Consider the following 19,240-nt stretch of genomic DNA (forward strand, 5'->3'; position numbering starts at 1 on the left):
CACATTTGATCCATTCCTTTCTTTTCTTTTTCTTGACACAAAGAGCTCAGACAGAAATAAGAGTTCTAGAAAAATCCCACTTGTATCATAAACATTTGTTTAATTATGAGACTCATAAGAAAGGTAGATTTTCCTCGGCATATTTGTGCCACTGAACAAAACGAGTGTAAAAACTGGAATTGTTACATAAAACAACCTGGATTGAGATTCATTCCTCATCTGTCGATCTGTGAGAATACAAAACTTTTACAAAAAGCTCGACACTGAGTTCGGTGTAAATACTTTAAAACACCAAGGGTATCAAAAATAGTCATCTGTATGGGGGGAGAAAAAAGAAAGCAAAATGTATACAATACTGACACATTAAACTGAAGGTAAAGAACAGAAGTATCTGATAACTGAAATGAACATCTTTGGAGCATGAAAATGACAATTTAAATGAGAATTAAATCAGCCTCAAAGCAATTATTAATTAAATGTTATTTTTTTAAACAAAAATTATTTTACAGAATCCATGAGAACACTAAATTGTGGTTTATTGAACAAAAATAGTGGTGTAAATAAACACTAGGTAAAAAAGTTCTATTTCACACAAGCACCACTGGGGTTCTGTAGAAAGCAGCTGCGCACTTTGCTCTAGGAGATTGTGAAGACGTAACTCACTGAGCTGAGCTTGCATATACAAACAAATCATGTTTTTTTTTTTTTTTTTTTCTTTAGACCTCAAAACAGAAATCTCGACACCTCTCCAGAAACAGTGTGAGATGATCTGTTTAACCCTACCCTCACGCTAACAAGTTGGAGGCAGTGATGACTGGTAAGAAAAAGAAAAACGTGGCATAGAGGTTAATCTTCGTCATCATTGTCATCAAAGTCTTCTTCCTCTTCTTCCTCATCCTCATCCTCCAGGAAGGACGCTGGGGTATCGCGAGAGCTGCTGTGGTATGAACTGTTGGAGCTGGAGGCCACAGTTGGAACAGCTCCATTATCACTGTAAAAACACAAACACACAGAAGTTTTTTTTACTTTAAGGCCACTTTACGGCTTTGTACAAGTACAGTATTTTTTGCACTAGAAGGTGCACTTAAAACCTCTTAATTTTCCCAAAAATCGTCAGTGTGCCTTTCAATCCAGTGCTTCTCATGTATGAATTTTATTAGTCAGGTCATAAGGAGCAGTAAAGCTACTCCTCTGAAGTACAGCATTATACAGGAGATTTAGTTTATTGCCTCTAGTATTAGCCGGCCGGTATTACCGGCATGTTGCCAGCTCCTAACCCCGGCTAGCACTTCTGGAGCAGCATTAGCATTACTCGCTAACAGTTATCCGCTAATGCTAATGCTCCAGCCCTAGTGCTGGAGAAATATGGGAATCTAAGCTTATTGTAAATAAACAGAAGCGCATTACTCACCCAAATGAACAGTTATCAGGAAAAAAATCTTTGTAGATTTACACCCAGTGTTCGTTTGACATTAAAAGTAAATATTTTTATTACAGTTTTGTTTACTTAGCCTAGTTATACTTAACTTATCTATCCTGTAAATTCAGAAACTGCACAATTAGTTCTATAAGACTTTCATAGTTTAAAGAATGTGGCCACTAGAGATGTTTACTCCCCCTGTGCTTATATCTTGTGGTTGGAGAGCCAGAGAATCTACTCAGACCAAAAGATAAGATCCGCATTATTACATGGAACGTTTGCTCCATGTATGAGACATCTAGAGCAGCTCAAGTTATTAGTGAGATAAAGACCAAAAACAGCATAGTAAAGGTCTGTGATAGAGCTGCAGGAGATGAACCCTACCTGGGATTAAGCACACCATGTTGACGAAGAGGACTAAGTAAATAAGTAAAAGATGTTTAAAATGTGTATTTAAAGATTTTTGACACATTTCAAGCACTTCCTTAGGTAGAGCTTTTCACCACTTTTTTGGACGGTTTCTGTCTGAATACTACTGGACATATTGGAAAACCTGTATAGAATCTCCCTATCCCCAATCATATCTCAAAAAATGTGTTAACAGGTATAATAACAATAACAATTGGAAGAATAATAATCCCATTGGAATCACACTAATTAATGCAATTCAGTATGTGAGGATAGACTGCAATCAGGGCTGGGTGGTCAACGTAACATTTATCAGTTCAATCTGACCTTTGAGGATAAATAGAAAATGAGTGTAGAACATTCACGTTTTTTTTACAATTAGTATAGTGAAGAAGAAATAGATCATCATAAAAATCACATTATTGAGTAAAGATTCATTTTTTTTTTTTTTTTGCGTCTTGTAACAAAGGTATGTTGAATTGTCGCATAATTTTTTTTGAAAGATACAAAAATGTAAAGAAATCATTTTTTGTGCGTAATTCTGATGGTAAGGGGCAGAAAAAAAAAAAAAAAAAAAACATTTCTTCATTAAAACTTTTTTTTTAAATTACCACCAAGGTCAGAAATTTGACTATTATGTTACACTGATTCTGGGAGCTAAAAAAAAAAAAAAAAAAAAAAAAAGAAAACAACCACTTGAGACTTTTAAAACTCCGTAAATCATTCCTGTTTAGCTTTTAGGGCTGTGTATCAGCAACTTGTGGACGATATCACAATACAACCTAATACACCACAATATATTTGTCCAACGACTGAAACTCCCATAAGAGTTTCTTTATACTACAAATCACATAAGACAAATTCACTGCACTCACAGTTGATCTCCAGTTCACTAACTGAGACTCCTCGCACCAGTAGCCTAAACCGCTGATACATTAGTTCAGTCACTTTGGGTAAATAGATCACTTGTTTTACTTTTTATATTGCTTTATTTAACTCACATTACTTTGAAGAAATCTGTTTCACTCTTTGACATTAAAGAGCCTTTTTATTGTATATTCTTGCGAAAAAGCCAAATTATATGGACCATGATTCCATTTAAAACAGCAATAAAAGGGGGAAAACATTCAATACTCTATAACAAATACTTTATAGGCACCATAGTGCACTTTCCACAGACAGGGATTAATTCTATACAGCATTGTGAATGGAGATTTTCCACTGAATAGAAAATGCAGTCTATGAGCAGGCTTAATCCATGTCTGAGAAACTGCCCCTATATGTACTACTACTACTACTACTACTACTACTAATAATAATAATAATTAGTATTACTCACCCTGTCGTATGCAAAAAGCCTCCATTTAGCTGCCTTATGGGTCCCTGTGCCATATCTACACAAACAAAACAAAACAAAAGAAACAATGAGATATTCAACGTTTATCTGAACAGAAACAGACGATATCTGCGAAGACAATAAAAATCAATACCATATCAATTATAAAATACTACTGAGGCAGTGGTGCTTATATAATATACTACTCATTTTAATTAAATGTTGAGAAAAAAAAATTATGTGTGGCCCATAAACAAAACTACATCTAAACATTTCTTTGTACTAATGCAGCAGACTATACTTATTTAAACTATTTATAAAAATAAGAGACCACTTCAGTTTCTGAATTAGTTTCTCTGATTTTGCTATTTATAGGTACATGTTTGAGTAAAATAAACATTTCTTCCAAATTCCCAATAAAAATATTGTCATTGTCATAAGAGTTTTTATTTGCAGAAAACGAGAAATGACGTTCAAAATGAGAAATGGAGTTCAGAAATCAATATTTGGTGGAATAACCCTGGTTTTTACTCACAGTTGTCATGCACTTTGGCATGTTCTCCTCCACCAGTCTTACACACTGCTTTTGGATAATTTAATGCCACTCCTGGTGCAAAAATGTAAGCAGTTCAGCTTGGTTTGATGGCTTGTGTTCATCCATCATCCTCTCAACTATATTATAGAGGTTTTCAACTTGGTAAAAACTCATCTTTAAGTGGTCTCTTATTTTTTTCCAGCGCTGTATATATATATATGCACACTTGTAAAATCACAGTTTAGAAATAAAGCGATTTATCATCCTGACCGATTACGTAGGGCTCCAGAGCTTTGGGTACGAAGGACCGGGCGATCTTCAGCTGCTCTGGAGAACACTTGCCGGACTCCAGCCCTAATGCCATGCCCATCCGCTTCAGCACCTCTATGTCGTCATGGATCTCAAACATGTTGTCGAAGTTAAACAGGTACTCAAACCTAAAAAGTACAAATCATAGAACATTAGGACAAAATCGTTGCGTGCAGGTAAATCAGGGTTTTTATAAGTCCTAAGAAGATAGCAGCCAGGAGAGCTCTTATGTGAGCAGAACATGGAACTAATGGAGAACAGTAACATTTAGATTGAAATTAGTTGCAGATTTGATTAGTTTAGGGAGCAATCATGAATCTCACTTGTCATTCGAGATGCTGCAGTCGATGACCGTCCTCTTGCTGGTGTTGACTATGATGAAGGGCAGGTGGATGACCGTGTTGGGTGGAGGAGGTCTGTGGTTCTTCTGCTCTGCCGATTTGTTTCTTTCTACCAGATTCTTGAAGGCTATTTGCTGAAGAGAGAACATTTTCATAGGCAAGTGATGAAGACAAAGTACAAAAGTGCTGATAAATAAGTAAGAAGCTTTTTTTTTCCATATTAATATTAATCAAAGCAACAGCTAATTCTTTTTTCACACTCTGAGGCCGAAGCTGTAGACTGGAATCCAGACCAGTGTTGTGTCTCGCATCAAATTACAGGTTGTTTTTGGTCCAGCACTGGACTGGAATATAAATGGGTAAATTGATGGTAAATGGCTGCTTTCTGATGTTAGTTAATTGTAATATTGGACCCATAAACCCATCAATAACCAAATGCATACTTATTTAACTTTTACTGACTGAATAAAAAAAAAGTTATGTTTTCATGCATCAAATGCTCCACCACTCCACCAATCCTCATCTAGATGATCGCTTCAATGTAAAAGTGTGGTTTCACTTTGGTAAGACAGAGGTATTTGTATGTAAAGATGCCCAAAGTTTTGACCATGTAATAATATATATATATTTTTTTGCAAAATCTCCAAATAAACACTGTGTGGGTAAACAGATCATTTTGACAGATTTTATTAGTATGTCGAGAAAAAAATAAATAAAAAATAAAAAATAATGTTCAAATTATGTTCATTATTGGGAAGTCCTGATCACATTATTTGGCCATGGAGTCATTTGATTTTGAGTATCTGCTTGGGGGGGGGGGGGGGGGGGGAAGAAAGAAAGAAAGAAAACATTCAATTGTCCCTTAAGGTTTTCTAATTAAATATGTATTTTTGAAACAACAGTATTAGCATTTTTATCATAAAATAAATAAGTACTATATAGACCATATTAATATTTTCCATTTAAATATGCATATTTCTTAAATAAACAAACCAAAAAATGGCACACAACAATTATGTAAATTAATCATACTTAAAATTATGATAGTTCAGTATTTTTGGAAGGGAGACAGTAATAATAGTGTAGTGTGGTGTAGGCATAGCAGACCATATTTAGACTCAGTTTATATGCTTTTCAAATAAGAGTTTAATGTGCTGAGTTACTGAGTTTAAATGAGAGTTTTATTTGAGGAAATGAATGCTAGTAATTTTCTCTTTTCATACTTCAATTTGGAAAGAGGAAACTGTGTGTGTGTTTGAGAGCGAGAGAGCGCGGACGCGAGAGAGAGAGTCTTCAGCACCGTGACTGTGTGTCCGCAGTTTGTAGGAAAATAAACAGTGGATAGGTAGTGGATGGCTCTATATGTAGTTTGCTGGATAAGCTTCTGTGCTAATCTGCCATAAATCAGCGTTAATAAACAGTAGGACAGTGTGAGTGACCAAGAACACACTCATAACTTATGACATGACAGACTTGTTGCTGCCAGTGTGATCACAGAATAAGCATTCTCAGTTGGTAGAGTGTATAATAATAATCTCATGGAGTAATAACGCAACAGTAACTGTTCAAAAATCAGTGATCCAGATCAATTCTACCAGATTCCGCTTCTTTGAAATATATGCGATCAGACTTGATTTCCAATCATGTTATCGGATCGGGGACATCACTAGTTCATTACTCCCAAATATAGCTCTTTCATAAATAAACAAATCCTCACCCCTAACACGTCTACACAGTGTTGGCATACCTGTAGTATAAGCTCCTGAAGTTGAGACTGTTTCTGCTTTATTCTTTCAAGTCGTTTCTGCCGCTCAGCCTTTTAGTAAAGAAAGAAAAAAGAAAAAATAAATTAAAAAATGCACACAACATATTACATCAATATATAGAAAACAACAGTCTACGATTGGATGCCACTTGATAGGATATTGGTCAGTCACAATGAGCACATCCTCGATTTACCATACAATGTAGAATCGCAATCAATTTTGCTGACCTCAATATTTTCCAATGTCTTTACAACGTTGTAAAAAAAAAAAAAAAGCAATTACAAATCCCAACAAAAAGTTTTAAATGTGAAACAAGACATGCAGGAGCGAATCAGACTAAGGAGAGAGTAGCCGAAATAAACTTAGCTTTAACAGTTGAAATAAACACTGGTAATGTAACAAAACCCTGTGATCATAGCAGAAACAATAAAGTCTGCATATTCTTAGTAATGGAGACTTCATTACTCTGTAATTTAATGATAAAGCAATATCATAATAATGTATTTACACACGAGAGGCCATCATTTAAAATGGTCTTAAAATGACAGCAAAATATTTATGCCAATTATTTCTGATAAAATAAATGGATACAAAACTGGGTATTGTGACATGTTGTATGTTTGGTCTTGTGTATATAGTCACTGTCCAATTAAATACAAGCATCTCCATTATTGTAAAAAATCATAATTTAAATACACAATTGTCACTCAATTACACTGTGTCAAAATTCCTTGATGAATGATCCAATAGAAACTCTTGAATATTATGTAAAATAAATTTTACCATTGAAGGAGGATGTATTTTCCTTTGTGAATGTAATGTTAGAGTTTTTTTTATTAAACAGCAACGATACTTCCTTCCACTTCCTTCAAACTTACTTCCAAGTCCTTACACTCCTGAGCAGAATTGGTTGGGAAGCCGATCCATTTGATCTCCTTCTTGTCTTTGGAAATGATGTTCATGGCCATTAAGACATTCAGTGCATCGTATACCCGTCTCCGAATGTTCTTCTGATCAAAAACATGCTACAGGAGAGAAAAGGCACTTTAGATCCATCAGAAATGGAACCAATGACTGAAAGGACATTTAAAACAATAGAATATAGCCAAGTGTAGATAATTAAAGAAATAAAGAAAGAAATAAAGAAACTAAAACTTGACAGCATGCCACTGAAGTTAAATATAATAAAAAAAAAATTCCCCACTTCACCAGCCAATAGTGTTAATGGATGGACGGATGTATGTGGTCAGAACTCACAGCTTCAGCGGGAGAAATATTGTCTCCAGGAGTCAGCTCTGCCACCAGCTCATCTGCTACCTCGTTATAGGAGGTGACTCCTTTCTTCTGAACCTTCTCGCACACCTTCATGGAGAAATGCCTCAAGCCTTTTCCATTCTTGTCGCCTTTTCTACCGCGTCTTAAGAGAGAAATCAAAATTTAAAAATGTGAACTTAAAATAATTGTGTAGCAGCAACATAATTATTTTTTTTAAGATTTCAAATTTGTTTCCCATTTGTTCTTGACAATTTAAATAGGCCGATTATCCCACCCATTCAGCTGCCAGTCAGCTGTATGTCCCCCATCACAGGTGATGCCACAACACAAGGAGTGTGAAGACTAGCACATGCCTCCTCCGATACATGTGAAGTCAGCCACCACCTCTTTTTGAACGGTGGAAAGCGCAGCAACTCTGTACAGATACATCAGCTCACAGACGCCTTGTGTTGATTGTGTTGATGTGTTGTCTGATGAGGGGAAAGAGCACCATCTACCAACCCAGAGAGAGCATGGCCAATTGTGCTCTCTCAGGGCTCTGGCAGCTTATGGCAAGTTGCATGACCAGGATTCGAACTACTGTTGTATTTTGGGGCTCAGTAAAGAAGCACCTTGGATTTGAAAAATCACAGAAAAGATTTTTCTACATGGTCCTGCAAATAAATACACCAAATAGAGTCCTGAGTAGGCATGTGACAATACTCACTATTTATTGTAAACTTTATGGATTTTTGTGAATCCTTATATTAACCATTGTGTTTGCCAAGTATAGACATCCCATTAGCAACAATGAGCCAAATATTTCTACCAGATATCTAGTTTTTTAAATCCATTTGTAGATATAATAACATTTTATTTTCCATCCATTTGTGTGATCTTTTTTCTTCAAACAGTGTGTGTCCATAGAGTTTAACCTCACTGCTCCACAGGACTGTTTCTTAAAATGCATTACGATTGGCTTGTTTAGATGTTCTTTTGCAACATTTGGTAATGACTCCATTAAGGCCATATTTGTGCAGGTGTCACTAAACAGTAGAACCATTTACCACTTAACTTTAGAGTCTGCTAAACATACCTAATGATCTGGGGGTTCTGCATTTCTAGCAATTCTACAAGCTGCTGTCTCCAAATGTATTTTTGGCCTTTTATTGTACTCAATGTTCCTTTTAAATAAAAATTTAAACTAAGAAAATTTGCCTATTATATGATATAAAATACTGCCACATACAAAACTTAACATTGAGCAAATAAAGAAGAGAGAGATCAGTGATGTGTATCCAGGAGTGAGTCAGTGTTGGTGCTTCCCAAAAACCCTGCTGAGAGATGACCCACAGAAGACCCAGTCAGGGCAAGAGAAAGAGTAAGAGAGAAAGAGGGAGAGAGCGCGAGAGTGAGAGAGAGGAGGCATGACTCACTCACCCGCTCGACCAGGGAGAGGGAGAAGACTCTTGCGTCTGTGGAGTGAGGAACTGGGCGCTGGGTGTTCTAGGGCTGGTCAGGAGGACACCACCTGGAGCGCTGGGCCTCTGGGGAGTGCCAATCGCCTACAGACAGAGAAAAGTTGGCAATTAATAAAAAATGCAGATCTCTGGAAAATTTGACACTTAAAATTTGAGAATTACTTTTTTACTTTTCACGGAATTCAGACAGCTACAATACATTAAGTGTAAAAAAAGTGGCAGAAGAACCTTACACTTTTAATAAACAAAAACTTTCTATATGCAGCTTTACTTTTTAATTAAAACTTTAAAAATGTATAAAAACAAAAACAATATTGGAGAAACTGGAAAAAAAAATGAGAACAGGCACTTTATCTAATGAGCTCCTGCTGCTGTTCCTTACTCAATGAGTGTTTTTAACCAAGTAAAATAGAAAAACAACAGCAAACAACCAAAGCTTCTGCAATTATTCACTCAGAAAAGAGATGGATGGAACTGCACAATCGTTTTGAAAAAAAAAAAAAAAAACGTTGCCCTCAATCCCCAGATGAGCTTTCATATGATCTTTCAAGGATCATATGAATGCTCCATGCACAATAAACTGAATGTATTTGTTAACTGGAAAACCAAGAGAACTGTGACTGATAAACAACCTCTAATGGCTTCAAGAATAACATTGTAAATTGATTTACAAACTTTTGAGAAATCTCTCTTTGAATACTTTGAGTATTTTAGGTCTGTTTAGAGTATTTATTTAAAATATGTAGTTTTGTAAATGAAGCCGTGTTAAAGTTACATTACATTTGCTCAAGTCAAAATGTAAACAGTAATTATATCTGCAAATTCCTAACAGGGTGAAATGGAAGGTTAATGAGACATTTCTGGTAAGAATAGAGGTTATGGTAAACAAATAGCTGTGGGTGAAAATCTGTGTGAGTGTATTGCTTTGTCAATTTATCAAATACAGTCAAAGGCAGACAATGATTTCATCCAATAAACCTACCAAACTGTTTTACTGCGAATACATTAGATATAGCAGGGATGGTTGTACAGCTCTGGAAATATAATCAAGAGCAAGATGGATGATCACAAGCCATCAAACCAAACTGATTTGCTTGAATTTTTGCACAACGGTGGGATAAAATTATCCAAAAGCAGTGTGTAAGACTGGTGGAGGAAAGCATGCCAAGATGCATGAAAACTGTGATTAAAAACCAGGGTTATTCCACCAAATATTGATTTCTGAACTTTTAAATCTTTATGAATATGAACTTGTTTTATTTGCATTATTTGAGGTCTAAAATCTCTGCATCTTCATTTCAGCCATTTCTCATTTTCTGCAAATAAATGCTTTATTTTTAATTGGAATTTGGGAGAAATGTTGTCAGTAGTTTACAGACTAAAACAATGTTCACTTTACTCAAACATATAACTATAAAAAGCAAAATCAGATTAACTGATTCAGAAACTGAAGTGGTCTCAATTTTTTTTTCAGAGATGTATGTTACATATCTCCTAATGTGGTCTCACAATTGAGGATGTACACACTTCGGGTGCCCATCCCCTGCCTGGCTCTGGCTGAGGGCTTGTGTCATTAATAGGATGATAACCGTGATATGGGCTCTAATCCTGCTGACTCCAAACTTCTGTGATCAGCTTAGATGGAACTCTCCCAGGTCACCTCACTCAATGTTAATGGAGGACTTAGTCACCATGGAGACCCTCCACTTGCACCCTGCATCATTTAGGAAGGAAGGAGAGGCAGCCCTCATTGGAGGGGAGGGCCGGCATGACCTGTGTTGTAAGGGAGTCTAATTAAGGAACGTGGCTCAGCATGGTCTCAGGTAGCTTCTGATGATAAGGGCACGGAGTTCTCACACTGGAGAGATTAGCTCTACTTGGAAACGGAAACTGCTACCACATCGCCGGAGGTATTGGTAGACAAAACGACGCAGCTATGTGCTGTGCTGTTCATACTGCTTCTTAACGTGACTTGTGCACGTGTGCAACTCTTCACAGATCATTATCTTACCATGTGCTGCACTACATTAACACCGGCACTCCCCAAAGTTCTCGGCACAATCTGCTTGACTCCAGTAACTGATGAAGGGTGGACAGTCACAAGAGACAGGACAGCAGTACCTGAGGATGAGAAAGTAAATTTCATCAATCTGTTCATCCATCTATCCGTTGTGCCTTGAAACGTCTTTGATTTGTCCTGTGTAAAGCATTTCATAACCAAGAGCTTCATGGGTAAAATAATAAAAGTCAGTATGATCTCATGCTGCAGAGTTACTGCACAGACAGTGCAAAAAAGAAGGCTGAGATTTCTCTAATTGTGCTAAACATACGCCCTCTGCTGGAGAAGAAGCGGAAATGAAAATAAAATAAAAGACAAGCTTTGGTATTTTATGATCATTTCCCTTAAATTATCTTTATATAATGATTTTTTTTATGTTGCAAAATTGATTTAACTTAATGGATAAGTTTTAAAATAAATATATATTAAATATATATTAGTTAAGATTTTTCCCCCAGAAGTGACGGCCGACCTACTGTGTTCTATAAATATATTTAATTTGTAAATTTGTAACTGCATTTTACAGTGGCTTGCAAAAGTATTTATTCCCCTTGAACTGTTTCAAATGTCACCTTACTACCACTTGTAAACTTAAATGTATTTTATTGAGATTTTAAGTAATAGATAAAGTAGCACATGATTGTGAAGTGGAACAAAAATGAAACTTTTTTTTTTATTATTATTATTATTTATCCAATAAAAATTCTACAACAAAAAAGTGTGACATGGAATGGAAAACTATTCAGCCCCCCCTGTATTTATACTTAGTAGAGCCACTTTTCACTACAATTACAGTGGCAAGTCTTTTGACATCTACAGACTGAGATATTTGCCACTTGTCTTCTCCAGCCAGGTTGATGGAGAGCATCTGTGAACAGCAATTTTCATGTCTTGCCACAAACACTGAATGGAATTTAGGTCAGGACTTTGACTGGGCCACTCTAACATCAATCCACTGTAGCTCTGGCTGTATCTTTAGGGTCATTGTCTTGCTGGAAGGTGAATCTCTTTTCCAGTCTCAAGTCCTCTGCAGACTTTATCTTCCCATCAACTCTGACCAGCGTCCCTGACCATGCTGAAGAGAAGCATCCCCACAGCATGATGCTGACACCACCATGTTTCATGTGGGGATTGCATGTTCAGGGTGATGAACAGTGCTGTGCAATTTCTGCCACACAGTGTGGCTGAAGTTAAACTTTGTTGTCATCTGACCACAGCACCTTCTTTCACATAATGGTTTCATTTAATGGTGAAAAAAAGTAGAAAAATGAATAAATGTTTTTTTTGGTGCATCTATAAAAACTAAAATAACTAACAAAATTGTATGCACAAGCGTTTAACACCTGTGTCCACAGGATAAATCATTATGATTGTTTTCTCACAGTCCTACTACTATCACTCTGGTACAAGTCAGCTTCACTGGCATTTACAGAAGGAACACCCAGAACAATAACAAGTAAAAACAACAACAACCTGGTGATAACTTATGCTCTTCACAAACAGCGAAATATATAGCCATACTGACCTTTTCCAGGAGTCAGGTTTTGAGTGGTGAAAACCTTCAGCTCTGCAGTTTCTTTCAGTCCACCCTGCAGAAGTAAAACAGTGTTAGCATTCAGTATTGAACATATCAGCTACCAGGCTAATGCAGCCAAGAGTAAGGCTCATTTCTCTTTTGTACCCTTACTCCTTGTTTTCAAGTTTAAACCTTCCTCTTAGAACAATGTTAGAAGATGAAGGGGTAAAAGAATCATTATTATTGCCAATTGTTTAATTAATCTGTGATGGGGAGCTAAATGTAGCATTTATTTTCCATTCCACCTTATATGCTGCTATCTTTTCTGCCTGTTGCACCATTTAAGGTGGAACAGGAAAGTTCTGAAACTGCTTTTTACCACTTTTATGCTTTTTATGAAGAAAATTGATAAACACTGAAACCACACATTAAACTATGGTAATTTTGAGGTTATCATAATAATTAACAAGGAAAATACTAATGGGTTTCTTTGGTCGATTGTGTGGACATCTCTGATCTCATTAGCGCAAAATAGAAAACTTGGCACTTTTCATTTAGGCCAAAAAGTTCAAGTTTGGACCCAAGTGAAGTTATCAACTGTAAACAATCGTGATCACAGGCGTAAGGCCCTATGAAAACCATTTAAATTTTTGACTAATTTTGATTTTGGGTTTTGTAGTTTTTTTTGGTCACTCTTTGAATGGTATCTATTGAAACTGCTGCAATTACAATGCAATACAACAGCAACAAAACCTAATTAAAGTTAATTAAAGAGTAAAAAAAGAGAAAAAATATTAAAGGCAAAGATCATAGTGTATGTCTGTAGTTTAATTTAGTATCTGCACATGGGAGCAGAAATAGAATTAAGTAAGATTTAGGGCATACCATTTAACATTAAGAAGTGGAATAAATCCCAGAAACTAAAAGAACAAAATCACAGTGTTCAGACAGCAGATTTTTGTTAATTTATTTTATGTTAATTTCTTTGTAGCTGCGTTTATGTGGGAACCGCTAGCAGATAGATACCTGGGTTACCGGAACACACAGCATTCTTCAGTGTAGCGCTGTTGAGTGGCACTTACTAGCGCTTAGAATTGCTGCTAACTGTGCTAAAATACTGGAAATCTAAGCTTACTCTAAGTAAACGGAAGCCCTTTTATAATACAGTGTACCTTATAGTCTGTAAAATAAGGTAATAATGATAATGTAAATTAAGAGACAACAAAGCAAAGAAAAAAGAAACAGAAACCACACAATCTTACATTAAATCATTCTGGTCTTAATAACCAAAAAGGAAAGAAAACAATCTTGCAACAGAGGAGGAAACTGCAGTCTCACAGGACACTGCAACCAAACTGGTAATGACCTAATACCTCTACAGCTGCCACTGTTGGAGCTTTCTGAGCTAATAACACTCAAATATGTCGGACCACTCGCGTCCAGCCTCATCAAGCATTACAGCTCCCTCCACCACCTCAGATGTTATGATGTGTTTTGCTAGCAACTGTGTAACCATGAGAAAAAAAGTGACCCAAGACAAACATGGAGCCATACCAAAACCAAGTCAGAGCCATATGTGCTAGCCTTGCAAAAATGTGCTTTAGTGTTTAGCTCATGGTTAAACACATGACAAACGAAAGGAGAACAAGAACATGTACAGAATGATCATGGGAAAGCTTTTATCTTTGAGTTGATGTATAAGAGGACAACACACTATTAGATATAATCTGATAATTGCCACTGATAAGACACGATAAAGCGGAATACCACAAACCAACAAAACCCATGACCACAGATGTGCCAGGGGAACAACAATCTGGCTCACTTAAAGCACTCCACACTACATTGAACGCTTTTTTGGTATACTCACATCTTTTGCCATGTTGTCAGTCTCTCGCAGAAGCTGCAAGAAGGTCTTTTTGGCTGAAGGTCTTCAATCCCTGTACGTCTTCCCTAAAATGAGACAGACACTTCACATTTTCCACCTTCACTTATTTTGGGAACTGAAACAAGTGATCTAAACACAATTCTGTTCTATATATTCTGTTCAACAACAAACAATTCACCAGGTGCTTTATTTCTGGCAATGTGCCACTATTAATACAAGTTCTAAAACTGTTATTAAAGCTGTAAAAAATAAATAAATCAATCAACCGGTGATGCATTCGTATCTGGCAATTTTCAGTCAGCCTGTCTCCAACTTTAGCTGAGTTCACACAGTGCCTGCTACAATAACTATTTTAAAAGGACTACAGCTCTGGAAAATTAAGAGACCCTTTAGAAATAATGAGTTTATTTGATTGTACACAATTAAAAACCTCTGGAATATAATCAATAGGAAGATGAAAGATCACAAGCCATCAAACCAAACTGAACTGCTTGAATTTTTGGCTGGTGAGGAGAACATGCCAAGATGCATGAAAACTGTGATTAAAAACCAGGGTTATTCCACCAAATATTGCTTTCTGGAGTCCTCAAACTTTATGAATATGAACTTGTTTTCTTTGCATTATTCGAGGTCTGAAAGCTCTGCATCTTTTTTTTATTTCAGCCATTTTTCATTTTCTGCAAATAAATGCTCTAAATGACAATATATTCATTTGTAATTTGGAAGAATCGTTGTTCATAGTTTATAGAACAAACAAAAAAGTTCATTTTACCCAAACATATACCTATGAATAGAAAAATCAGAGAAACTGATTTAGAAACTGAACTTATTTTTTCCAAAGCTGTATATACACTGCCTGGCCAAAAAAAGGGGTTTTAAGCTTTGATTACAGCACGCTTTCACTGTGACATCGGTTCTACAAGCTTCTACATTTATTTGTGTCCAGAGCTTCAATACATTTCCCCAAGAATTTGTATTGATGATGCGAGATTTGGACCCCTAGGGAAAGTCTTCTCTAGCACATCCCAAAAATTCTCAATGGGTTTAAGGTCTGGACTTTGTGGTGGCCAATCCAGTCATGCACTCTTTCAAAGTCTGAGCCCGATAAATCCTGGCATTGTCATCTTGGAATATGCCCGTGCCATCAGGGAAGAGAGGGGAAAAAAAAACAAAAAAAACAAACACAACACACTGATGAAATAACCTGGTCATTCAGCAAATAACGTTGCTGAACCTAGACCAGGCCATACATGGTAAAAACAGCTTAACATGTAGCAAAAGAGATAGCGTTTTTTCTTTTTTATTAATGTAGCTTAAACTCCACCTGAACATTAGCGAAAATGTGAGGGATATGTTTGATAGTTGGATCGGTTTGAGGCCAGATCATGTTTTCACCACAAAAAAAAAATGCTCAGAGATTGTTTGGGACTGGACCAAGATTTCTCACTTATCTCTGTGCGACTGTTTTCACACCTGCCAAAACTGGTGCAAACGAACCAGAGTCCGTTTAAACAGACAAAATAGTGCTTGTGTGAAAACACCCTAAAATGCAGGAGGGACATCAAAAATGACAAATGATCAATCTAATCTCCCTAAGCTCCAGAATCTGTGGTTAAAATATCAACTCGTACATTGAAATGCAGATTCCAATGCTACAGCGATTTCATATCAGCTCTCAACAAAATGAAACCAGACATCCTGCACTGTTCTAGAAGCCTAATAAATGCTGCGACTGTTCCAGCTGTATCTGACAGTAATAGCTCAGAAATATGGCTCAGTCTACTCTATCTCTCTACCCCTCCCTAGTACAAACAAAGCTGAAACAGTATGATATTCAAACCCTTAGTTAGTGGAGCCTTGCTATTCTATATTTAAGCACAAGGTGGTAGAAAAGGAGAAAAGGACGGTCTTGGTTAGGAAAAGGAAAACATTAAAAACAGATCTAAACATGGAAGGAGGTTTCAGTAAGTGGGACAACTGTTTATCACTCTCCAGATGGAAGGAAGAACAGTCTAAATGTGGAATGAAGACAGGAAACATAACTCATACAAACAAAAACCTGCAAACAAATGCCAACTTTAGCCTTAGTTATGAGACAGAAGTGTTTTCTGTTAGCTAACTTTCGACTTTGTTAGCTAAATTCTTGCTTGACCTATACTGTATTATATTCCTTTTTTTGAAGCAGCACAGCTTCATGAGGTGGAAATTTAAATACAAAGAGCAGCAACCTAACGAGTCAACTATTTTATGCCAGTTTTATAGCAAAACTATTCTGACCTACAAAAAAAAACAAAAAAAAAAAACAGCGATACTGCAGCTGTATACCATTGATTTCTAAACTCTTAAAACTTACTAACTTGTTTTTTTGCATTATTTGAGGTCTAAAATCTCTGCATCTTTTTTGTTATTTTAGCCATTTCTCATTTTCTGCAAATAAATGCTCTAAATGACAATATTTTTATTTGGAATTTGGGATTGTCTTTAGAGAGCTGTAGAATTTACATTATTACTAGTAGCTACACATTTCATAGTTTATATCTGAAATTAATGTTTATATTAGTAAAACTGCATTACACAAATCTGTAATTTGAGGTTTTACTGATACAAAAACTATGGTATGGTAGTTAGCTAACTATCGAAGTAACTCGTTTTATCTCGACATAACTTCATTCTTTATTAGTGCCAGAACCCAAAAACAGCTCCAGCTCAAAACTAAGCTGCATGTTCAATTCTGGAGCTGAACGTAGCCTAGCTGTTAGACTTGCAGTCAGATGACTATCGTTAGCTTGTTAAACTGTGCGTTTAGAAATGAACCCTGGTTAGTTAGCTAAACTAGCTAGTAGTTAGGTTAGCCGCTCCCGTGGTAAGCTAGTTCGCTGGTTAGTAAATTAAACTACAGCTAGCAAAGCTTCATGGACGCATTATGAAGCGCTAACGTTAAGAAGCTAGGTTAGTTAGTTAGCAGGAGGCTTGTCGTGTAAACAGCCGTAGCTCGAGTTAGGCTAATGTAAGCTAACTTAGCAGACAGTGATGGAAAGTTCGAATCAGTTTAGCGAACCGATTCTTTACAACTGCGCGATTTGAACATAGTAAATCAATGTCCAACTAAGTTTAAAGATTCGTTTAAACGTTAATATGAGATAAGGCTGTTTTTCCTACATGACGGAGTAACTGAAGGCAAAAAGCAAAAATAAAGAGAGAGAAATAAGTGAAAACATGGTTAAGCAAATCCCGAACATGCACTTTTTAGTTAACTGTTAACCTAATTACAAGGTAACCCACTATGGTATGATTTATGTTTTTGGGGAGAAAAAAAAATCACACCAATATTTGGAAGATCTTTTATTTGGGAACTTTTATACAATTTTTCTACATTTTTACTTATTAATAACAATCTGATTATTTGATTCACCACTGCTTTATCATGTTGACCCTAACAAAAGTGATCTTACTACATAATGTTTCTCAAAGACAACAAATACAAAAAAAAGAAATTTAGTAAAAATGTATGTTAAAAAATAAAGTAAGATTATAAACAGCCAAATATACTTCTTTACATATTCTTGTACAGATACATATTTATATTTATAACTGTATTGAATGTTTTGGACGTAGATATGCCTTGAAACACTGTGTGAACAATATCATAAAAACATTAAAAAATAAGGTATGGAGTGGTTTAGCTTAATAAACAAAAATGGTTTGTTGCCTGAGAGGGTTAAGTTGACAATTTTAAAGAAAAAAATAAAAGATGATCCTTTAACTAAGTTAGCTATAACTCGATAAGTCCCCAAAAAAGAGAAATTAAAGACGAACTTTTATTTGAACAGTTTCGATGAAAAGTTGACTTCAATTAACTAATCTAAATAATTAGTTATTAAGATAATTAACTTACAATTTGAACTATTAATTAACTATTGTAGCTACCTAAAAAGGTTAAGGCACTATTTGAATGTTATTTCTTCTGTGTTCAGATGAGTGTATGGTGCACACCCAGTAAGTTAAATACCCCACAAATAAAATTAAACTAAAAGCTCAATTCGGAGGGACTTTTAACGTTAGTGGGCTACGCTGGCTTAACTATAACTAGTTAGCTTAGCTAGCGTTAAATTGTTATGACCAAATTACGGAAAGGAATCGGTTCAAAAGAACGATTCATTCTCTGAATCGCTCCAACCCCAGCTGACTAAAGGTTAACGCTAGCTATCCGGGCTGATTCAGTGCCGAGGGGCTAGCTACTGGCTCAGACACAAAACAGAGCCGGATAGCTTCCAAACTAACAGAGTTAGACGGAAGTTCGTGGTTTGTTTCGCCTACCTTGGCTGGGTTTCCTCGGTTCATGCCCTTTCCATCACTCAGCAGAGCGCAAAACAGCAGAAAACACCGAATTCCGCGCTGTTTATTACAGATAAAGCGCGCTAGGCTAGCTAGCTGTGTACTGTACTACTGAGAGCCATCAAACTGATCTTGGCGGTGTCCTACGTTGCCGTGCTGTGATTGGCCACAAGCGCGGTGACGCCATCACGCTGTCAAGCTCGCGGCCCCGCCTCCAGTTTGGGTTCGTTTGGTTTTGGCGCGCTCAGAGTCAGAGAGCATTACTAATGTATATTCGAATGCAAATAATCCGAATCTGAGCGTTTTTATTATTTTATTAATGTTGATATTATTTTATATCACTCCCATAGCATCTAAAACTGAATTTAAACTGAATTTTAAATACTGTTATAATATTTATAGTTTAATTTTTAAAAATGAATTCTTTAAAATTCAGTTTAAATTCAGAATTCCGTTTTAGATGCTATAATAGAATTTAAATCAAATTTTATCATTTAAAATTTTATCATTTATTAAAGATTGATAACTAATAATAATTTATTATTGTTAATAAAAAAAAAACCTAAACCATATTTTTTTTCAGTTAAAAGCT

At 36.0% G+C, this 19,240-nt stretch overlaps 1 protein-coding gene across 1 annotated transcript; it reads right to left on the bottom strand.

Annotated features, from left to right (window-relative positions):
- Positions 1 to 80: 80 nt before the first annotated feature.
- tfdp1b (transcription factor Dp-1, b) lies at positions 81 to 18,792 on the bottom strand. The gene is made up of 12 exons (XM_007254866.4): positions 18,631 to 18,792; positions 14,296 to 14,378; positions 12,435 to 12,498; positions 10,862 to 10,971; positions 8,810 to 8,934; positions 7,373 to 7,532; positions 6,994 to 7,140; positions 6,097 to 6,165; positions 4,332 to 4,483; positions 3,970 to 4,136; positions 3,168 to 3,222; positions 81 to 991 (listed from the first exon to the last, which is right to left on the bottom strand). The coding sequence occupies exons 2-12, from the start codon at positions 14,305 to 14,307 to the stop codon at positions 847 to 849; spliced, it is 1,206 nt and encodes a 401-aa protein (XP_007254928.2). The 5' UTR covers positions 14,308 to 14,378; positions 18,631 to 18,792; the 3' UTR covers positions 81 to 846.
- Between the last annotated feature and the right edge of the window lie 448 nt (positions 18,793 to 19,240).

The sequence above is a fragment of the Astyanax mexicanus genome, chromosome 21, assembly GCF_023375975.1.
Source record: "Astyanax mexicanus isolate ESR-SI-001 chromosome 21, AstMex3_surface, whole genome shotgun sequence".
Taxonomy (NCBI): domain Eukaryota; kingdom Metazoa; phylum Chordata; class Actinopteri; order Characiformes; family Acestrorhamphidae; genus Astyanax; species Astyanax mexicanus.

What these genes read in the sequence shown, in the direction of transcription:
- tfdp1b (XM_007254866.4), bottom strand. An exon ending in ATATTTCTCCCGCTGAAGCT is followed by an intron (nt 7,141 to 7,372) that starts GTGAGTTCTGAC and finishes TCTCTCCTGTAG; the next exon opens with CATGTTTTTGATCAGAAGAA. An exon ending in TGCAGCATCTCGAATGACAA is followed by an intron (nt 4,137 to 4,331) that starts GTGAGATTCATG and finishes TGTACTTTTTAG; the next exon opens with GTTTGAGTACCTGTTTAACT.